At 46.9% G+C, this 19,764-nt stretch overlaps 1 protein-coding gene across 1 annotated transcript; it reads right to left on the bottom strand.

The window, feature by feature from the left end:
* Nucleotides 1–11,912: 11,912 nt before the first annotated feature.
* On the bottom strand, nt 11,913–14,575 carry LOC117006611 (cathepsin G-like). Its single transcript, XM_033079146.1, has 5 exons — nt 14,388–14,575; nt 13,801–13,966; nt 13,166–13,304; nt 12,791–13,048; nt 11,913–12,275 (listed from the first exon to the last, which is right to left on the bottom strand). The coding sequence occupies exons 1-5, from the start codon at nt 14,440–14,442 to the stop codon at nt 12,096–12,098; spliced, it is 798 nt and encodes a 265-aa protein (XP_032935037.1). The 5' UTR covers nt 14,443–14,575; the 3' UTR covers nt 11,913–12,095.
* Between the last annotated feature and the right edge of the window lie 5,189 nt (nt 14,576–19,764).

Raw genomic sequence — 19,764 nt, 5'->3', positions numbered from 1 at the left:
ATATGTACCCAATATATATTTGGATTGCATACATTTACAGTAATTTCACGATTATAAGCCGCACCATTTTGACTAAAATTTTGCTCCCACCCCGGAAATACAGCTTGCACTCAGGAGTGGCTAATATGTGAAAAAGTTTGGAAATTTCCAACCCCGGAGGTGCCAGCCAGGCTGCCGAGCCGAGCAACTGCCAGTAAAACCCGGGATTGCGGAATTGTTACAAATTGGTTACTCTGTTGCGCAGCAGGTGGAGGTGGGCTCCATGCCAAGCAGCGCAGGGAGGGGAGGCAGGGGCTCCCTCCTGCCAGCCCCGTAGATGAGGGGGAAGGTGGGGGACTCCCTCCTGCTAGCTCCACAGCCATGGGGGGGAAGCAGGGGGTTCTCGCCCCCGCCTGCAGCCGCGGGAGTGGGGGGGGCTCCTTCCCCTCCTGCCGCCGTGGGACCATGGGTGCCAGGGGGCTCCATCCCCGCCTGCTGCCACTGCTTCAAATGCCGGCGGGCTCCGTTCCAGCCTGCTATCACAGGGCAGTGCCGGGCTGGGGCAAATGAGCCCAGTGGCGGCGGCAGCAGCGGCCAGCCCTGAGCGGAGCACCAGTGCTGAGCTGGGCCACCCGGACCCATCAGCACCCCCAAGCAGGCCGAAACCAACCGGCCCCGAGCCGAGCCAGTAAACCCCGCGATCCTGCATTTGCGTTACTAATTGGCAACTATGTTGAACGCGTGTCCTCGCTGTGAACAACAGAGCAGCTTATAACTAGGTGCGGCTTGTAATCGTGAAATTACTGTATATACAATTCTTACTATTAAACAAATCTGCTGCTACATTTAATCTTCTTGTTTGATAAACTGGACAAATAGAATGTCATTCATAACACTCCCATGAAAGAGCACTTTTAATTTTCCTCATTTCTCATGTCTTTACCCAGGCAGGCAGATCCTTGGTTCTTGCCTTGCCCAACTCTCCATCCTCACCATCTGACACTGTGCCAGACCTGCTTGGTTCTGGTGAGTCCCAGCCTCAGAACCTGTGTGGACAAGGAGCCCCTGGGCAGGAACACAGGAACGTGCCCTGGGCAGATCCTGTCCATCTTCCACATGGTCACTGAATCTGCTGACTCCTCTCATGGCTGATGCCTTGGAGTGGCTACCTGGAAGAGAGACTGGACCAGACTAAGATAACAAAGCTGGTATTTATTAAAGGCCTTCAAGAGCTATAGTTTGGGCAGTCAGAAGCCTCTCAGAGGCCACACCCAAGGTGGACAAAGGTCATGAGTTTTTCAGACAATTGTCAGTTTGGTCTATTTCCATATCAGGGGCAAATCCTCTAATTGCAGTATCAGGTATTGAAGGCATATGCCACCAGATTGCTCCCCCCAACTCAATTGTATTTATAATTTTTGAGACTGTAGAGAGTCCTTGGATCTCAGGCCCTGAGGAATTGTTTAGTCAGACCAGAATGTGAAGACAGTAACTCACACTGTATATGGAGTTTAGATTTATACACTAATGAGGTACAAGGTTTGAAAAATAGAAAAGCTAAAATCCTAAGGCATCATGGCACACATTGACAACATGAAAGAGAAGAAGGTGCTGAACATAGAGAGGGATATTAGGAGGTGGAATTTGGATGGAAAAAGATATTATTGGGTGGCAGATCTAAGTCAGTGTGGTGCAGGACTGGATGGAAAGTATGGAGAAGGCATGTGCCAGATTGTGGGCATCCCTTGGTCCTTTCTGGACATGCCCACATCCTCCTGACACCCAACTCAGATATTTAAATGCATTTAGGAGATTCCATCACATTCTTCCCTTCCCAGACCAAACAAGCCCAGCTCCTACAGTCTTTCCCATCAGAGATGCTCCAGTCCCTCAATCATTTTGTGGATTCTACTGGACCCTCTGCAGCAGCTCCTTTTCTTTCCTGTTCTGAGCAGAACAGGCCTGGACACAGCAGCCCAAGTGTGCCTAAGCAGAGTTGAGGATGGGGGCACAATCCCCTCCTGGACCTGCTGGCCACACTCTGCCTGATGCCCCTCAGGATCCTTTTGGCCCTCCTGGCCCCGAGGGCACACTGCCAGCTCATGCTCAGCTTCCACCCACCAAAACCCCCAGGTCCTTCTCTGCACAGCTGCTCTCTGGTAGGTCAGCCCCCAGCCTGGACTTTGGGATTGTTCTTCCCCCAGTGCAGGACCCCACACCTGTCCTTGTTGAACCTCTGCAGGTTTCTCTCTGCCCAACTCTGTGGCCTCTCAAGGTCCCACTGAATGACACAACAGCTTTCTGGTGTATCACCCACTTTCTCCTGTTTTGCAATAACGGCACACTTGCTGAGGGTATATTGTAGGCCTTCTTAGATAAATGATAACAAATAAAAAGCCAAAAAGTAATGCAACTCTTCCTGCCACAACTGCTCAGGCTTATCTCTGCAGTACTGCTTTTACCTCAGCCTTATCTGACACTTTCTATCCCATCACCAAACCACAAGGGCACCTCCTGGTCCAGTCAGGTCTGATCAGATGATCCAGATAAGCGAGAAAGTTTCCAGTTCAACCCACAGGCATTGCCCAGTTGTAAAGAAAATGTTTCATCTGAGGTTCAGGGACATTGAAGGTGAGACAGGGTGTGAACAGGCTGGTCTTTAGTCTGGCTAAGCATCCTAAGAGGGTTTCAGATTGGGACGGTAAACCAACATTGTTGGGATGGAAAGGGATCTGACAGGAAGTTCTGAGGGATATTAATGTGCAGTGGAAAGATCTTTGAATGTAGAATCTGAAGAAGAAATGGAAATGGCAGCAAGTTTTGATATAGAAAAAAAGATTTGCTCACTCAGTCTTATAGTCTGGATAACTGAGAAGGCATTGTAACCAGAATTAGAGTTGGCTTCAGACAAACCCACAGCTGAGGATGACAGGTTGTGGGCTGGGCTCTTGTCACCCACAACCTGTGAATTGCTGAATCATCTGGATACAATAAACAGCATTTTAAAAAGCCAGTCTGAAGTCCCACATCCCTCCTTTCAGCTCTTACACCACCTGATCTCCCCTTGCATGTGGAGATGCCTCAGTTCCTGACAGCCTGGATAAATGTTCTGTACAGGCTGCTGGATCAACCTGCTGCCTTGACTGCAAGAGGCTGATGGAGGCAAGGGGAGCATTGGCAGCATCTGGGGACTGACACCTGTACTGCACTGTCCCACCTACAGTCTCACCCAGCTTCTCCCAAGGAGTGTCATTTCCTCATTCTCACCCTCAGGGTTTGCATCCAGTTCCCAAGAAGGCTGCAGACACGAGCAAGTTTGAAGATGCTTTTATTGAATGCCAGAAAGCAGAGCTGGAGCAGCAGTGGGAGAAAGGGAACAATGGGAAGCTGTGTGGACTTGGGAGCTGCATTTTCACTTTGCCACGGAGACTCTCCTTGCTGCAAAAGCCTGTGCCTGCACCACGGGGGCTTCTCTGAGCCCAGCTCAGCTGCCCCTGGGAGCTTCTGAGCACCAGCAGGTGTTTGATGCATTGTGGAGAAGGGGTACTGAGCATTTTATTGGGAGGATGGAGAGGCAGGCAGCTCTTGGAGTGCAAACCTCTCAGCTGTTGACGTATGCAGGGTTCAAAATAGAAGACTCTCATGAATACCTTAGTGAAGAGTCAGCCTGAAGGTCCATAAGAATCAATGACATGAGCCTTCTGATTGCAGACAAATGGGCCACCAGAATCACCCTGTGTCATGAAAGGAGTCAGAGGGGTCAGACAACTTCTCCCTGCCTTAAGGAACAAGTTTCCTCTTCCCTCCCTCCATGTGAAGAGCCTCCTGTTCCAACCACCTCCCCCTCCTCCAGCTCTGCAGGGTCTGTAGCTGCCTCACCACAGTAATTTCACAACCATAAGGCGCACCGGACTATAGGATGCACTTTTTTTTTGCAGTGAGGATCTGCCCCCAGCTCATCCCGCACGATTGCTGGCCGAGGCCCCTCCTCAACCCAGCTGCTGCGGCCCCGCATCCAGCCAGCAGCCCCAGCCCCGCATACACCCAGTAGCCCCAGCCAAGCGGGCACCTGGAAGCCGTAGCCCCATGGTTCTGCGGCTATCAAGCAGCCTCGGCCCCGCGGGCACCCAGCAGTCACAGCCTCACAGCACCGCCTCCACCCAGGAGCCGCGGCCCTGCCGGCTGCCCCCGCGGCTTGCAGCTCACACTTCCAGGTTGGCAAATTTCCGAACTTTGTCCATTATATAAGGCGCACTGGACTATAAGACTCATTTCCGTGTTTGGGCCAAAATTTTTGTCAAATGGGTGCACCTTATAGTCGTGAAATTACTGTACTACTCTGAGTCCACCCATGAAACAATTAAGGCTGGATGTTCTTTGAGATTCAGAAGGTCAAAAAGAACATAGACCGACTTTAGACATGGGGAAATATTTAAGCCATCCTAGCAAGGGTATCACAAAAAATTTACACACCGAAGCACTGGCTAGACTGGGTAGAACATTCCCAAATTAGTGAAAAAGCAAATTATGTTAATAGTTAGGAAAATGCACTCCAATTCAGGGTGCACATCAGCTTCAGAGCTTCAGCTCATCATTCTCTAGGTCCTGGTTCACTCTGTTGTTTTTTTACCTTCACCTGAGAACCTAGATGACTCTACAGTCCCAACCTCCTCCCAAGCTTGAAGCCCAAAACAACACTTACATGGTAAGTTGACTTTCCTCTGTTCTCATCACCAACACACATCATGGACTGATGTTGGTAGGTACCGGATTGCTGCTTACATAGCTTCTCATTTTGCACCTTCAGTTCCACCTCCATCATCACATTAGTGGAGTGCCCTGTCAAAGACCTCTGGCCCCAGCCAACCACCTCACATTTAGCTCCTGCTGTCATGCATTCATTGCGGATGGGTATGGAGATAATTTGCACATTCTTATTGATCCTGGCCCTTCATTTCATCTGTGACGCAGAGAGAACATGGGGTGAGAGCCAGCCAAGGATTAGGAACAAGATCAGATAGTTGGGTGAAACACTAATCTTAAAGAAATTAGGATTCGCGTTAAAAGTTAGAAGAAACTGGACTTGTAATAGTTACCTGAAACTTAAATAATTGCTTGCGTGTCATTTTATGCTTGCTTAACTGTGCTTGCAATGGGAAAAGATGAAACTAGTAGGTAGGTCCAAAGAACACAAATAACTGCAAGCAGAAACTCATTCTTTGCAGAATTGGAGTTGCCCAAAAAGCCATTTGTATTGCCATTGGTAGAAAATGTCGAGAGTTCAGGGCGAGGAAGACTCACCTTACTTCCTCCTTTTAAGACATCTCCCCTCAAAAACGACCCCCACTTAATTTAAGAAGCCAACCACGCATGCTTAATAGCTATTCAAGCTATTTACCATAGGAAGGGGGCAATGGGAGGGGCTGGTATTATGAATATGTATTTGTTTGAATCTTTTGTCAATAAATGGATTCTGTGATCACCTGTGATTTTGCAGTGCGTATTAGGGGTTATCCCACGCTGCTGCCAAACGCTGAATAAACATACACTCTCTAACTTTAGATTGTTAGAGAGTCTTTTGTGCGTCACAGCTGAGTATTGGTATTAGACCAATACACATATTTCAGTAAATCAAGGTGTTAAACGAGTTAACAAGGTGTAGGGGTTGGCAACCACTGGGTATAAATCTTCAGTTATCTTATTAACAGCTCTTAAATCTCATACTAACCTGTATGATCCATCAGTCTTTTTCACGGGCAAAATAGGAGTATTAAAATCAGATTGACATTCTGTTAATACTCCTATTTGCAAAAAGTTCTCAATGATTGGGCTAATTCCTTCTCTCTCTTCCCTTTTTAAGGGATATTGTTTGGCCCTTACCGATTGTTTTCCTTCTTTAAGCCAGATTTGTACTGGTAGAGCATTCTTTGCTCTCCCTGGTATATTAGAGACCCAAACCCTAGGGAAGATCTGATCTGTTATTTTCTTAAGAATTTCTTCTTCATTTTTAACTTCAATTTTTTTTGCTTATTAGCATTAAGCTTAACAGTTCCACATATTGTTGATCTTTTACTTCCAAACTAATTTCCCCATCTTTCAATATTATTTCTGCTTACAGCTGCTCTAGCAGATCCCTGTCCAAAAGTGCAGACGGAGATTCAGGCATATACAAAAATCGATTAGTTCCCCACTGTTTCTCCAATTTATTCTTTAATGGTTTGCAAAAATTTGCTTTTTCAGATCGGCCACTCTCCCCTTTATTATAACATAACTATTTATGATAGGTATCAGGGCCTTATTTAACATCAAATATGTTGCCCTTGTGTTTACTATAAATTCCATTTTTATAGATATTTTACTTTTATATTTATTGGACTTAAAATTCACAACAAACTGCACAACGAAACACAACTCACGGTTTAGAGTCACAGCTCCTGCTTGGACAGGGAAGGTCCTTTGTCCTGGGATCTACCTCCCTGAACCTTCTATTCCTTCGCATATAATTTTATCAGCAAAAAGAAAGGGAAAGAAATAAAAGCAACCGACAAAATAAAGGGTTAACAGTAAAAACCAATGAACCAAATCATCTAAAGCTCAAGTCACTGACCAAGACAAATGGTTATTTTTTTCAACACAAATTGGCAATAGATTTTTTTCAAAATGTTCACCACACTCACTGCACAAGTAAGGAGAAACTCCTTTTTATTCACCTCTAAGGGAGCTCATATCACAACCAAACACTCTCGAACACTTCACTTACAAAACTTACACAAAATAACAAAGTAAAACTTTACTTTCTCTTCTCTTCATCACTGGTCACTAGTAAACCAAGCCTCTCTCGTTATACCTTCAGTTAAATATTCACAAAAAATCTCTCAAACTTTGGTCAAGACACAATTTCTCTGCAGTGGCGGGGGGAGCAACTCTGGACTCATGTCACTTAGAAACTAACCCCCTACACCAACAATTCTAAAAGTACACAAAACACTAACTACAGTAATTTCACGATTACAAGCCACACTGATTATAAGCTGCACTTCCGGGGTGTTGGCAACGTTTCGTTTTTCCTCCATATACAAGCCGCACCGGATTGTAAGCCGCACTTTTGTTTGCAGCAAGGATCCCCATGCAACATCCACAAAGTTGCCAATTAGTAACAGAATCGCAGGATCATGGGGTTTACTGGCAGGTGCCGACCTTGGAAACATTATTTCCAAGTGAAAAAAGATACAGGCAACAGCTGCGGCAGTGTACCCTGCAGGTTTTATTTACAAGCAGAAAAAGATACGAACAATCGTGTGGTCGTTTTACAAGCATTTCCAATGGATCGCGTTGCCTTTAAACAGCCACTCAGCCTCACAGCCGGGCAGCCACTCGGGCAAGAGGAGAGTAGGCAGCTGCTTGGGCGAGTGGAGAGCAGGGCAGACACTGGGGTGGGCGGCGACCCGGGCAGCCACTTGGGTGGGCGGAGAGCCGCTCAGCCGCTTGGGTGGGTGGAGAGCCAGGCAGCAACTCAGCCGCACAAGACTGAAAACACTGAAAAAAAATACAGAGAAATATCACAGGCTCAGATTGGCAGCGCCTCCCTGTCCCCGGGGCCACGTGGGCTCCTGCTCGGCTCGTTGCTGCTGCAGGTTTTCCCTTCTGGGTTTGAAAATTTCTGAAAATCGTTCATACAAAAGCCGCTCCGGAATTCAAGCTGCACTTCCGGATATGGACCCAAACTTTAGTCAAAATGGTGCGGCTTATAATCGTAAAAGTACTGTATTTTTTTTCCCACAAATTAAAACAAACCGCCACAATTAAAACTTTTCAAGGTTGAGCAGAAACAGAGACGTTGTCCATGAAAAAGCTTGGATCACTCCACCAGTGTCTTTTGTCGGGATTACGCTGGACTGTGCTGGACATAATTTTTAGACCGCCTCGCAACGCTCACTTCTTTTAAACACAAAACAAACAGCTTAATCACACACAACTGCTGCTCTCACTCAGTAATACATTGTCCACAATTCTGCTGCTTACACACACACAGCCTAGCTCACGCAATTCACATAAGGCAAGTGTTCCAAATTACTACGTTTTTTCAGGCGTAAATATCTTTTCTACTCCTCAGGCATTAAACTTAAAATTCTTTCACAACCTACACGTAAAAAACGTTTGCCAACACGCTCTCAAGAACACACAAACCCTAACACATACAGCGCACCACTAATCCACAGTCTAAGCACAGAAACCTCACAAAAACAAGCTGCATGCACAAACACACACACACACACACACACACACACACACACACATTCAGTGCACACAAACTGTGATCACTGTACTCTGCTAGCCAAAAATGCAGTCACCACACACCAATGCCCACAGCCAGTGCCCCAAGCTGGAAATCACCACCGTGCTGCCTTTAAACTACAAATAAAACTGGAGCCACCACAGCTCCCGTACCACAACAGTACTGGAAACACTGTTATTACAGCTGCCCGAGTTCCACCGACTCCGTGCCACGCGAGCTCTACTCCCAGCGCCCGCTACTGGCTCGCCGCTACTCCCCCACTATGGGGCAAGAGTTCCAGCCTCACCTGGAACACAAACCACTACCAAATTCCACAGAAACTTGCAAACAAATCCACTTTAGGCCTTTCAGTTTGCGCTCGACGTCTCGCAGCGTCTTGCCAGTCTGCCTCTCTTAAAGGTACCTATTTTTAATTTTTAAAAATACTTTCTGTCTGTGCCTCTGGCAGATCTAGAACTGCTCCCCAGGGTGCCAGTGAGGAAAAGGAGCCCTGTTCCTTGGAAGATCCCAGCTGGGCACACTAGAAGGGTCATGAACCCTGCTGGCCCCTTGGCCAGAGAGTAGAGTCCCTGCATATTCTCCAATGGATTTACCAAAATATGAGTATTGGTCTAATACCGATACTCAATTTTGACGGAAAAAAGACTCTCTAACAATTTAAAGTTAGAAAACATATGTTTATTCAGAGCTGGGCAGCTGCATGGGGTAACCCCCTAATATGCACTGCGAAATTACAGATGGTCACAGAGTCTATTTATTGACAAAAGCTTCAAACAAATACATATTCATTATACCAGTCCCTCCTGTCGCTCACTTCCTATGGCAATTAGTTGGAATAGCTATTAAGCATTGGCAATTGGCTTCTTGAATTAATTGGGGGTTGTTTTTGTGGGGAGGGGTCTTAGATGGAGGAAGTAAGGCGAGTCTTCCTCGCCCTGAAATTTTCTATTAATGACAATACAAATGGCTTTTGGGGCAACTCCAGTTTTACAAAGAATGTGTTTCTGGTTTCAATTCTTTGTCTTCTTTGGACCTACCTACCAGTTTCACTCCTTTCCCATTGCAAGCACAGTTAAGCAAACATAAAATGACAGGCAATCAAGTATTTAAGTTTCATATAACTATTTCAAGCCCAGTTTCTTCTAAATTTTAACTCAAATCCTAATTTCTTTAAGATTAGTCTATCAAGGCCACACCCAAGATGGACAAAGGTCATAAATTTTTCAGAGAGTTGTCAGTTTGGTCCATTTGCATTTCAGGGATTAATCCTCCAATTACAGTTTCAGGAAATGAAGTCATTTACCTCCAGTTTGCTCCCCCCAACTCACATTTGTTTATAATTTTCAAGGTTATAGAGTGTCCTTGGATATCAGACCCTGAGAAATTGTTTAGTCAGACCAGAATGTGAAGACAGTAACTCACACTGTATATGGTGTTTAGATTTATACACTAATGCAGTACAAGATTTGAAAAAGAGAAAAGTTAAAACCCTAAGGCATCCTGGCACACATTGACTGCATGAAAGAGAAGAAAGTGGTGCACATAGGGAGAGGTATTAGGAGGTGGAATTTGGGTGGAAAGAGCTTTTATTGAGTGGCAGATCAAAGCCAATGTGGTGCAGGACTGGATGGAAAGTGTGGAGGGGGCATGTGCCAGACTGTGGGCATCACTTGGTCCCTTCTGGACATGCCCACATCCTTCTGACACCAAATTCAGATATTTAAAAGCATTTAGGAGACTCCCTCTCATTCTTCCCTTCCCAGACTGAACAGGCCCAGCTCCCACAGTCTTTTCCATCAGAGATGCTCCAGTCCCTCAATCATTTTGTGGCCTCTGCTGGACCCTCTCCAGCAGCTCCTTTTCTTTCCTGTTCTGAGCAGACCAGGCCTGGACACAGCAGCCCAAGTGTGCCTCAGCAGAGCTGAGGATGGGGGCACAATCCCCTCCTGGACCTGCTGGCCACACTCTGCCTGATGCACCTCAGGATCCTTTTGGCCCTCCTGGCCCCGAGGGCACACTGCCAGCTCATGCTCAGCTTCCACCCACCAAAACCCCCAGGTCCTTCTCTGCACAGCTGCTCTCTGGTAGGTCAGCCCCCAGCCTGGGCTTTGGGGTTGTTCTTCCCCCAGTGCAGGACCCCACACCTGTCCTTGTTGAACCTCTGCAGGTTTCTCTCTGCCCAAATCTCTGGCCTCTCATGGTCCCACTGAATGACACAACAGCTTTCTGGTGTATCACCCACTTTCTCCTGTTTTGCAACAACAGCACACTTGCTGAGGGTATATTGTAGGCCTTCTTAGATAAATGATAACCAAAAAAAACCCTAAAAGTAATGCAACTCTTCCTGCCCCAACTGATCAGGCTGATCTCTGCAGTACTGCTTTTGCCTCAGCCTTATCTGACACTTTCTATCCCATCACCAAACCACAAGGGCACTCCTGGCCCAGTCAGGTCTGATCAGATGATCCAGATCAGTGAGAAAGTTTCCAGTTCAACCCACAGGCATTTCACAGTTGTAAAGAAAATGCTTCATCTGAAGTTCAGGGACATTGAAGGGGAGACAGGGTGTGAACAGGCTGGTCTTTAGTCTGGCTAAGCATCCTAAGAGGGTTTCCAGTTGGTACTGGAATCCAACATGGTTGGGACAGACAGGGATCTGACAGGAAGGTCTCACAGATATGTATGTATAGCAGAAAGATCTTTGAATGTAGAATCTGAAAAAGAAATAGAAAGGGCAGCAAGTTTTGATATAGACGAAAAGAATTCCTGAGCCAGTATTACTGGGTTACTGAGAAGCCAATGGATAAATCAGCACATTATTTGGAAGGGGTTTTCATAGCTCAAATCAAAGGATAAATCCACTTCAGCTCCAGAAAAAGAAAACATTTTAACCAAGCAAAAAGATTTCACAAGCAAACAAAAAGTGCCATGCTGAAAGTAGAAAAACAGGCCTCAGAATTTCCCACTGCAAAACAACTGAAAGACAACTTCTAGCTTAAACAGTAACATACTAACTTTATGTGATTGGAGAATAGTAACATGAATATGGTAATGTTAGCAGTTATGACAGGTTATAGGTAACAGTAAAAGCATTGATGGGTTGTCATCTATTAAGATGCTCTGCAATGAAAAGTACAATAATGCATTGTAACCAGAATTAGAGTTGGCTTCAGACAAACCCACAGCTGAGGATGACAGGCTGTGAGCTGGGCTCTTGTCACCCACAACCTGTGAATTGCTGAATCATCTGGATACAATAAACAGCATTTTAAAAGCCAGTCTAAAGTCCCACATCCCTCCTTTCAGCTCTTACACCACCTGATCTCCCCTTGCATGGGGAGATGCCTCTGTTCCTGACAGCCTGGATAAATGTTCTGTACAGGCTGCTGGATCAACCTGCTGCCTTGACTGCAAGAGGCTGATGGAGGCAAGGGGAGCATTGGCAGCATCTGGGGACTGACACCTGTACTGCACTGTCCCACCTACAGTCTCACCCAGCTTCTCCCAAGGAGTGTCATCTCCTCATTCTCACCCTCAGGGTTTGCATCCAGTGCCCAAGAAGGCTGCAGACACGAGCAAGTTTGAAGATGCTTTTATTGAATGCCAGAAAGCAGAGCTGGAGCAGCAATGGGAGAAAGGGAACAATGGGAAGCTGTGTGGACTTGGGAGCTGCATTTTCACTTTGCCACGGAGACTCTCCTTGCTGCAAAAGCCTGTGCCTGCACCACGGGGGCTTCTCTGAGCCCAGCTCAGCTGCCCCTGGGAGCTTCTGAGCACCAGCAGGTGTTTGATGCACTGTGGAGAAGGGGCACTGAGCATTTTATTGGGAGGATGGAGAGGCAGGCAGCTCTTGGAGTGCAAACCTCCTCAGCTGCTGACGTATCCAGGGCACAAAATAGGAGACTCTGGTAAATACCAAAGGTAGGAGGCGGCCTGAAGGTCCATAAGAAACAATGCCATGAGCCTTCTTATTGCAGACTAATGGGCCACCAGAATCACCCTGTGTCATGAAAGGAATGAGAGGGGTCAGACATGCTCTCCCTGCCTTAAGGAACAAGTTTCCTCTTCCCTCCCTCCATGTGAAGAACCTCCTGTTCCAACCACCTCCCCCTCCTCCAGCTCTGCAGGGTCTGTAGCTGCCTCACTACTCCTCTGAGCCCACCCATGAAACAATTCAGGCTGGAGGTTCTTTGAGATTCAAAAACTCAAAAAGAACATAGGCCTACTTTAGACATGGGGAAATGTCTAAGCCATCCTAGCAAGGGTATCACAGATAATTTACACACTGTAGCACTGGCTAGGCTGTGTAGAAGATCCCCAAGTAAGCAAAGAGGCAAATGATGTTGATAGTTAGGAAAGTGCACCCCAATACAGGGATCATATCATCTTCAGAACTTCAGGTCATCATTCTGAAAGTCCTGGTTTATTCTGGCATCCCTTTACTTTCCCCAGAGAACCAAGTCGAATCTCCAGTCCCAACCTACTCCAAAGCTTGCAGCCCAAAACAACACTTACTTCGTAAGTTGACTTTCCACTGTTCTGATCACCAACACAGATCATGGACCGACGCAGGTAGTCATGGAATTCCTGCTGACATAGTGTCTCATTTTGCACCTTCAGATCCACCTCCATCATCACATCAGTTGTGCTCCCGTACACAGATGTATCCCCCCAGCCAGCCACCCTACATCTAGTTCCTACTCTCACATGTTCATTACTCCTGGGTATGGAAATAAATGTCACATTCTCATTGATCCTGGCCCTTGACCTCAGCTGTCAGGCAGAGAGAACACAGGGTTAGTGCCAGCCAAGGATTAGGAACAATTTCAGAGGTTTGGGGAGGTGAGCAGGGGGAGATCCCTCAGGAAGGAAGAATGTGTTGGTCCATACCTTCAGCAGCGCAATGTCATTTTGTAAACTAGCAGAAGAATAGTTGGGATGAATGACCCAGTCTGTAACATGGATCCTCTGCTGGCTCCATTCTTGGACATTTATGTTGTGGGCTCCCAGAATCACAGTGACTTTCAATCTAGTGCCAGGAAACACCAACATGTTCCAGCTTCATTGGCCACAGGAACACAGCCCCCAGTGCAGGGGCCTGCAGGGAGCTGGTGCTGGGATAAACCTCCCCAGAGAGCAGCTCTCAGCAAGTTGTCCTCTGTCCCTGGCTCCCTTCCACAGCCCAGCTGAGGATCCCTCACCCCACACTCACACGGGTGGCAGCTGCCCCCTGCTGAAGGCAAAGGGAGGCAGGGCAGGGGAGACACTGGACCCTCTTGTCCAGCAGTAGCTGTAAGCCATGCTAGGATCCATGACCCTGGAGACCACTGTGAGCATTCCTGTCCCCAAGGACACTCAGCTCCTGCCAGACAATTCCTGCAACTCACAGGGATCACTCAGCTCCAGAGATCCCTGCTGTGGCTGAAGAGACACAGGATGCTGTTTCAGCCCAGACCAGGGCTGAGGCCCTTTGGGAAAATGTGAGACTCAAAAAAATCACCTGGACAACAAACACAGGGTCTCACCCTTTTTTAGGCACACAGTGAGCTGCTGAGAGCACTGCATCTGGGCGAATCAGGAACCCTCCACAGGAAGAAGGCTTTGAGCCAGACTGATCTTTAACTTTTATTTTTAAATAAGCCATGTAGGGTCTGGAGTGGGGCACAACTTCCTTCCCACCAATGATCCTTCCTGGAAGAGAGATGGGAAATGTTAATATGATGTTTGCAGTTATTTCCTGACAAGTTTGGGGCTGCATGAAGGGAGAGGGTCATCCTCTGGTGTCATGTGCCAGTGATAGCAGCAACTCTCCTTCCTGGGGCTGTGCAAAGCATTGCTGCTGCAATGGAGAGAAAGACAAGCAGCACTGTCTGGGGTGCCTGAACACCTCTGGCTCTGGATAACTGAAATGCCAGCAAAGGGCACAGCTCTGCTGCCTGTGATGCCTCACTGGTTTCAGGCACACCCTGAGCTGAGAGATAAGAGGAGAGAGGAAAGTAGGAGAGTAGAGATAGGAGAGAAGGCAAGGCAGGAACCTTGCCTGAGATTGACTACTCAGTGTCCATCTGTGCCCTTGCAGGTTCTTGTCTAAGTCCCCTCTCTGTGTACTCACCAGCCCCAGCCCAGGGCAGGACAAAAGCACTTGAGATCAGAAGGAGAAGCAGCATCTTCTGCCACTGTCCTGATGACCAGTTGATGTGGCCAGGCAGGAGATAGGTACAGAATGATGACCTCTATAAATGTGGTGTGGAGCTGAAACAGGAAACCTCAGCCTGCCTGCAGCCATGTCATTTGCTGCTTTTGATTTCACAAGCCCAGACTGTGGCTTGGAGAGTGTTTCATTACATTCTCTGTAGTTTTGAAACAATCTTATCAGAAAGCTGGAGAGATCTGGGCTTGTTCAGAGCACCCACAGTGCACAGGGACAGCAATGGGTGATCTGTTGAGTGCATATCCCATCAGAGACCTTGGGAGAGAGCCCCTGGGACCCTGCATGTGGGCTGGTTCTGTCTGTAGTTTTTACTTTTTGTTTCCCTAGCTTTTCAACTGATAGGAAGGGGGAGAGCTGGCCAGGGCCAGGCAAAGATCCTGGTTCTTACCAGAGGGGCTGACTGCCATCAGATATGTCCTTGGGAAATCAGAAATCACCAATCAGAGGAGCTAAGGGACAAGGCCATGGGGAGCCTCACAGCCTCAAGCACTGGTGTTCTCGATGATCTGACAAGTCCATGGTGATGGGAAAGGCTGAGGTCCAGCTGGGAAGGCAGCCTGTGGGCCCAGGTCCAGATCAGCAGGTGCCCTGGCCAGGTGCAGGCCAGGAGGAGCAGGGTCAGTGTGTGCAGGAGAAGGGGAGCAGCCCTGCCTGAGCCTCTCTGAGCCCTCCCTGGCACCTCTGGCTCCAGAGTTACAAGCTGCAAGGGACTCAGCCCTGGCTTCCCTGACCCTCCTTGGCCATGAGCCCAGCCAGTGAAACCTGGATGGATGTTCCCAGTTTTACATGGCTTTGGCCTAGAGAAAGCCCACAAATAAATCCTCTAGAGCATGCTGGCATTGCCCCTGGCCCTGTGCTGTAAAAAGACAATGGACTGTGGTAGGTGTATGGGGATCCTCCTGAAAGCTGTCTGCTGGAAGGGCTGAGGGTGGAGAGGAGGAGCTCCCATGAAAGCTTGCAGAACAAAGGCAGCAATCCTCCAGAGCCTGAGTGTGCCTGTCCTTGTTTAGGGAAAATGTGGGAGAAAATTTTTGAATTGGATTCCTCTAGGAAACAGATTCAAGCAGTCTCTCCCCCAACCTGTTTACTGAAATATTTCTTCAGAGAGATGTGGAAAAATAAAAAACTGTTTAACAGGGAAAACACCTCCCAGCACAATAATTAACAATATTAAGTAATAAAACCTCTCATTGCTCTGAAGAGATGACAAATTCAAGAGAGTCCCTTTCGGGGCTGGCAGCCCAGCTCACTCAGTCTGATTTTAGTTCTTCTGACGTTGGGAAATGTCACAGCCCAGGCCTGGAGTACCACTGGTGTGAACTGCCGATGCACTTCTGGGTTTTCAGTCCAGAGCAGGTTCAAAAAATTTTAAGAAAAATGAAAAAACCCACAATCTAGTGTCACAGTAAAGCTAGGGAACGACAATAATATACAGCAACACAGGCTTCATCCAGAAAGCTGAATAAGTAATTTATTGCAGGAATAAACATTTTTATAGACTAGTTCACAGAACCAAGGATAGAATAAGCTCTTTGGTCCAAGTAAGGCAACACCTCTTATAAACATGCTTTTACCAAAACATCACTGTCTTAGTTTGGAGGACAGGTGTCTGCTAAGAAAGGTAGGAGCTTCTCTTTGAAATGGAGAATGTAAACCCACTTCTTTCAAATTATTATAATTTTGAAATCAAGTGGCTTTCAGGCAAAGATATGGGAATTAGGAATAACAGTTCTTTACTAGGGAAATTAAAATAGAAATACAATACTACAAAGAAACAAACCCCAAGCCCTGACAAAGTCAGAGTACAACCTGACACCGTGTCAGGCAGGGTGTTGGCAGCAGTCCCATTCCATGGTGGCTGCATCCTCCTGCAGTGACAGATGTGGCTCAGTTGGAGCAGTGCTCCTGTACAAGGTGCAGTTTCCCTCTAAAGGTCCAGTGGTGATGTGGAGAAATCCGGTTTTACTCTGGAGTCCAGTGGAGAAAGGGGCTCCCTTAGTGTCCCAAAGCCTCTGTTTTTATCTTGGTAAGAAATGTTGGGCTCTTCCCCCTGGCTGGAGCAACTCCCAATGGGATGCAGTAATTTTATCAGTCCCACAGTGGGACTCAATGGCCATTAGCAGAAAATGACTGGCTGGAGGAAGGATGGGTTGTGAAAAGATAAAGAACAATGCCCCACCTGGTTTCAATGGATGGCCCATTAGCAGAATATCTCTTGTGGAGATAAGGATCACTGCCCCACCCTCAACAGATGGTGATAGAATAGATACCTTTTATCACACCCTGTATTGTAACCCAAGACAATCATGCTCCTCACACACTCCTCATGACCACAACACCAGGTCTAAACTTTATTAATTCTTTCCTTTCTGTTTTCCTTTGAGCAGCTTGAGAAAACTCAATCTGCTGTTTTCCCTGACTCTCACCAGCATCCATAGTCTAGGGAGCTTCTCTGCCTCAGCTAGCCAGAAAAACCAACCAAGAGCAAAGGAGAGCTCTCTCCTGCTGCCCACTGCAGACAACACAGTCTGTGTGAATCATGCAGGGGAGAAAGTGCATTCTCTGATAACAAACTCTGCACCTCTTCTCTCCCTCTCCACTCCTGGAACCAGTTTTAAAGCTGCAGAACTCAATATTCAACACCAACAGAACAGGCAATTGCAGATACAAACATCACCAAGTCACCCCAAGACATTGGCTCACAATCACAGGTGACTCTGCCTGTCCCAACCATGGTCTGTAATCCACACCCTCAGTGCTGCAGCCTGGCCTCAGCTGTGCTGTGAATGGACATGTGGCCTTCAGGGACAGCCATCGCTTTCCTCCAGCACTGTGGGTACCCTGGAGAAATGAGGTTTATGCAAAATAAGGAGAGAGAAAATGGGGAGAAGGAAAGAGGAGAAGCAGGAGAGGTTATCCCAGTGAGTGCAGGGAGCACTGTATCTGCGGAAGAAAAGCTTGAAGGACCTAGGGTAGAGGGCAGGGCGGGTGTGATCCAGCAGGTGGGACTGGGCAGGACAGAGGTTTGGGGTGACATTCTGGGAGCTGGATCCCTGCGTGGCTGGAGGCTCTCTGACATGAGGAGCAGGGCACTGCCCTGTAGCAATCTTTCTTTTCACTGCCTTGAGACACCCAGGTCAACAGCCCCAGCAGGGACATGAACCTGTTCAGTATTTCAGTGAGGGCACAGCAATACAACCTTGCTTTCATATTTCACAGGAATATTTTGAGAACAATGTATTTCTAGCATATTACTATTATGTACTGTCTGGGGTTAAAATACAGGATGTGATAAAAGGTATCTATTCTATCACCATCCGTTAAGAGTGGGGGCAGTGATCCTTATATCCATGGGAGATGTTCTGCTAATGGGCCATCCATTGAAACCAGGTGGGGCATTGTTCTTTATCTTTTCACAACCCATCCTTCCTCCAGCCAGTCATTTTCTGCTCATGGCCATTGAGTCCCACTGTGGGACTGATAAAATTACTGCATCCCATTGGAAGTTGCTCCAGCCAGGGGGAAGAGCCCAACATCTCATACCAAGATAAAAACAGAGGTTTTGGGACACTAAGGGAGCCCCTTTCTCCACTGGACTCCAGAGGGAAACCGGATTTCTCCACATCACCACTGGACCTCTGGAGGGAAACTGCACCTTGTACAGGAGCACTGCTCCAACTGAGCCACATCTGTCACTGCAGGAGGATGCAGCCACCATGGAATGGGACTGCTGCCAACACCCTGCCTGACGGGGTGTCAGGTTGTACTCTGACTGTGTCAGGGTTTGGGGTTTGTTTCTCTGTAGTATTGTATTTCTATTTTAATTTCCCTAGTAAAGAACTGTTATTCCTAATTCCCATATCTTTGCTTGAGAGCCGCTTGATTTCTAAATTATAATAATTTGGAGGGAGGGGATTTACATTTTCCATTTCAAAGAGAAGCTCCTGCCTTTCTTAGCAGACACCTGTCCTCCAAACTAGGACATGTACTTAGGCTGCTTCTGCTATTTTAGTGTCTTACAAAGTAAATCTTAGGATGAATGAAGGAAAATCAAGGCCACTGTCCTGAGACTGAGCACATAATCATGGTGAGTAATTTCTCATAATGCTAAATTATGACTTGATTAATGATTTGTGTGTTCTTCACCAAAGTTCTGATTTGATATTAGAAAACTTTAAAAACATAAATATTAGATAGATTATCAATGGCTATTCTCAGGTGAACAAAGGAGGCCATTCTCATTTACCAAAGGCAGAATCAGGCCTTCAAGGTACAATTTCAGAAGTAGTGGGACATCTGGAAAAGTCACATTAATTCCATCCTTAAAGTCTTTTTTCCTCTCTGCTGACCACACAGGGAGATTGACTCAGAAAATTACCAGCATTTGCATGCCATCAGATGGCTGCAGAAAAGAAATCTCTCTTTGCTAACCTCTCTTGTATGGATAAGAAGCAAATTCTGTAAAATGAAAAGATTCAGTCATCGAATGAAGAAACTTCATTTGCCCCCTCACTTCAATTCTCTATTTGCTATTGACCCTTTCCCTTTGATGCAAATTTGGTCCTTATTGTCTGGCTCTCTTATCAGCCTTTTCCCAGACCAGATGTCTCTGAGCACACTGGGGGGATGCTGCTCAGACCTCTGTTTAGGTTGGTACTAGGTACAGATTTAATTTGTGCAATTCCAATCAAACTTGATTTTTTTTTGATTGGATCTTTTTTCTTACTGTAATTAATAAGAAATGACTAGGGAAGGAAGGAAGGAAGGATTTAAGATTGAATAATGAAATGTGAGTGCTGGAGTTGAAAGAAAACTCTCCTACTAGAGACAGCTCTGCCCCTAAAAGCACCCAGTGCAATTAAACAAAGGCAACATCAGGCTAATTCTGTCCTTGGAGTCACCCATCCCTTGATGTTTCCAGCAGCTGCTCAGGTCTTTCAGATCAACAATCAGTCCCCAGCTGCTGAGGATGCAGGGCTCATAGCCTTAAATGTGTAAGACACGAGATGCCTGTGTCTGAAAAAGTCCCTCTGGTCCCACTTTACAGACGGTGGAGGCTGAGGCTGCCGTCCAGAACAGCATTTCTCTGCTGTTATAAGGATGTGATCGTTTGCTACATCCCCTTGCTCACAGAGGGAGCACAGCTCTGAACAACATCCCTGACAGCTCCAAAATCAGATTAAATCAATCCCACCTGTAGGGCACTTAGGGCTTTCAAGAGACTTTACTTAAGCCAGGTGTCAGAGGCAGCTCAGCTGTTCCCTTCATGGGAAAAAAG

Source organism: Catharus ustulatus, chromosome 23 (genome assembly GCF_009819885.2).
Source record: "Catharus ustulatus isolate bCatUst1 chromosome 23, bCatUst1.pri.v2, whole genome shotgun sequence".
Taxonomy (NCBI): domain Eukaryota; kingdom Metazoa; phylum Chordata; class Aves; order Passeriformes; family Turdidae; genus Catharus; species Catharus ustulatus.
Note: the sequence above shows the minus strand (reverse complement) of the source record. Positions and strands in the feature narration are given on the sequence as shown.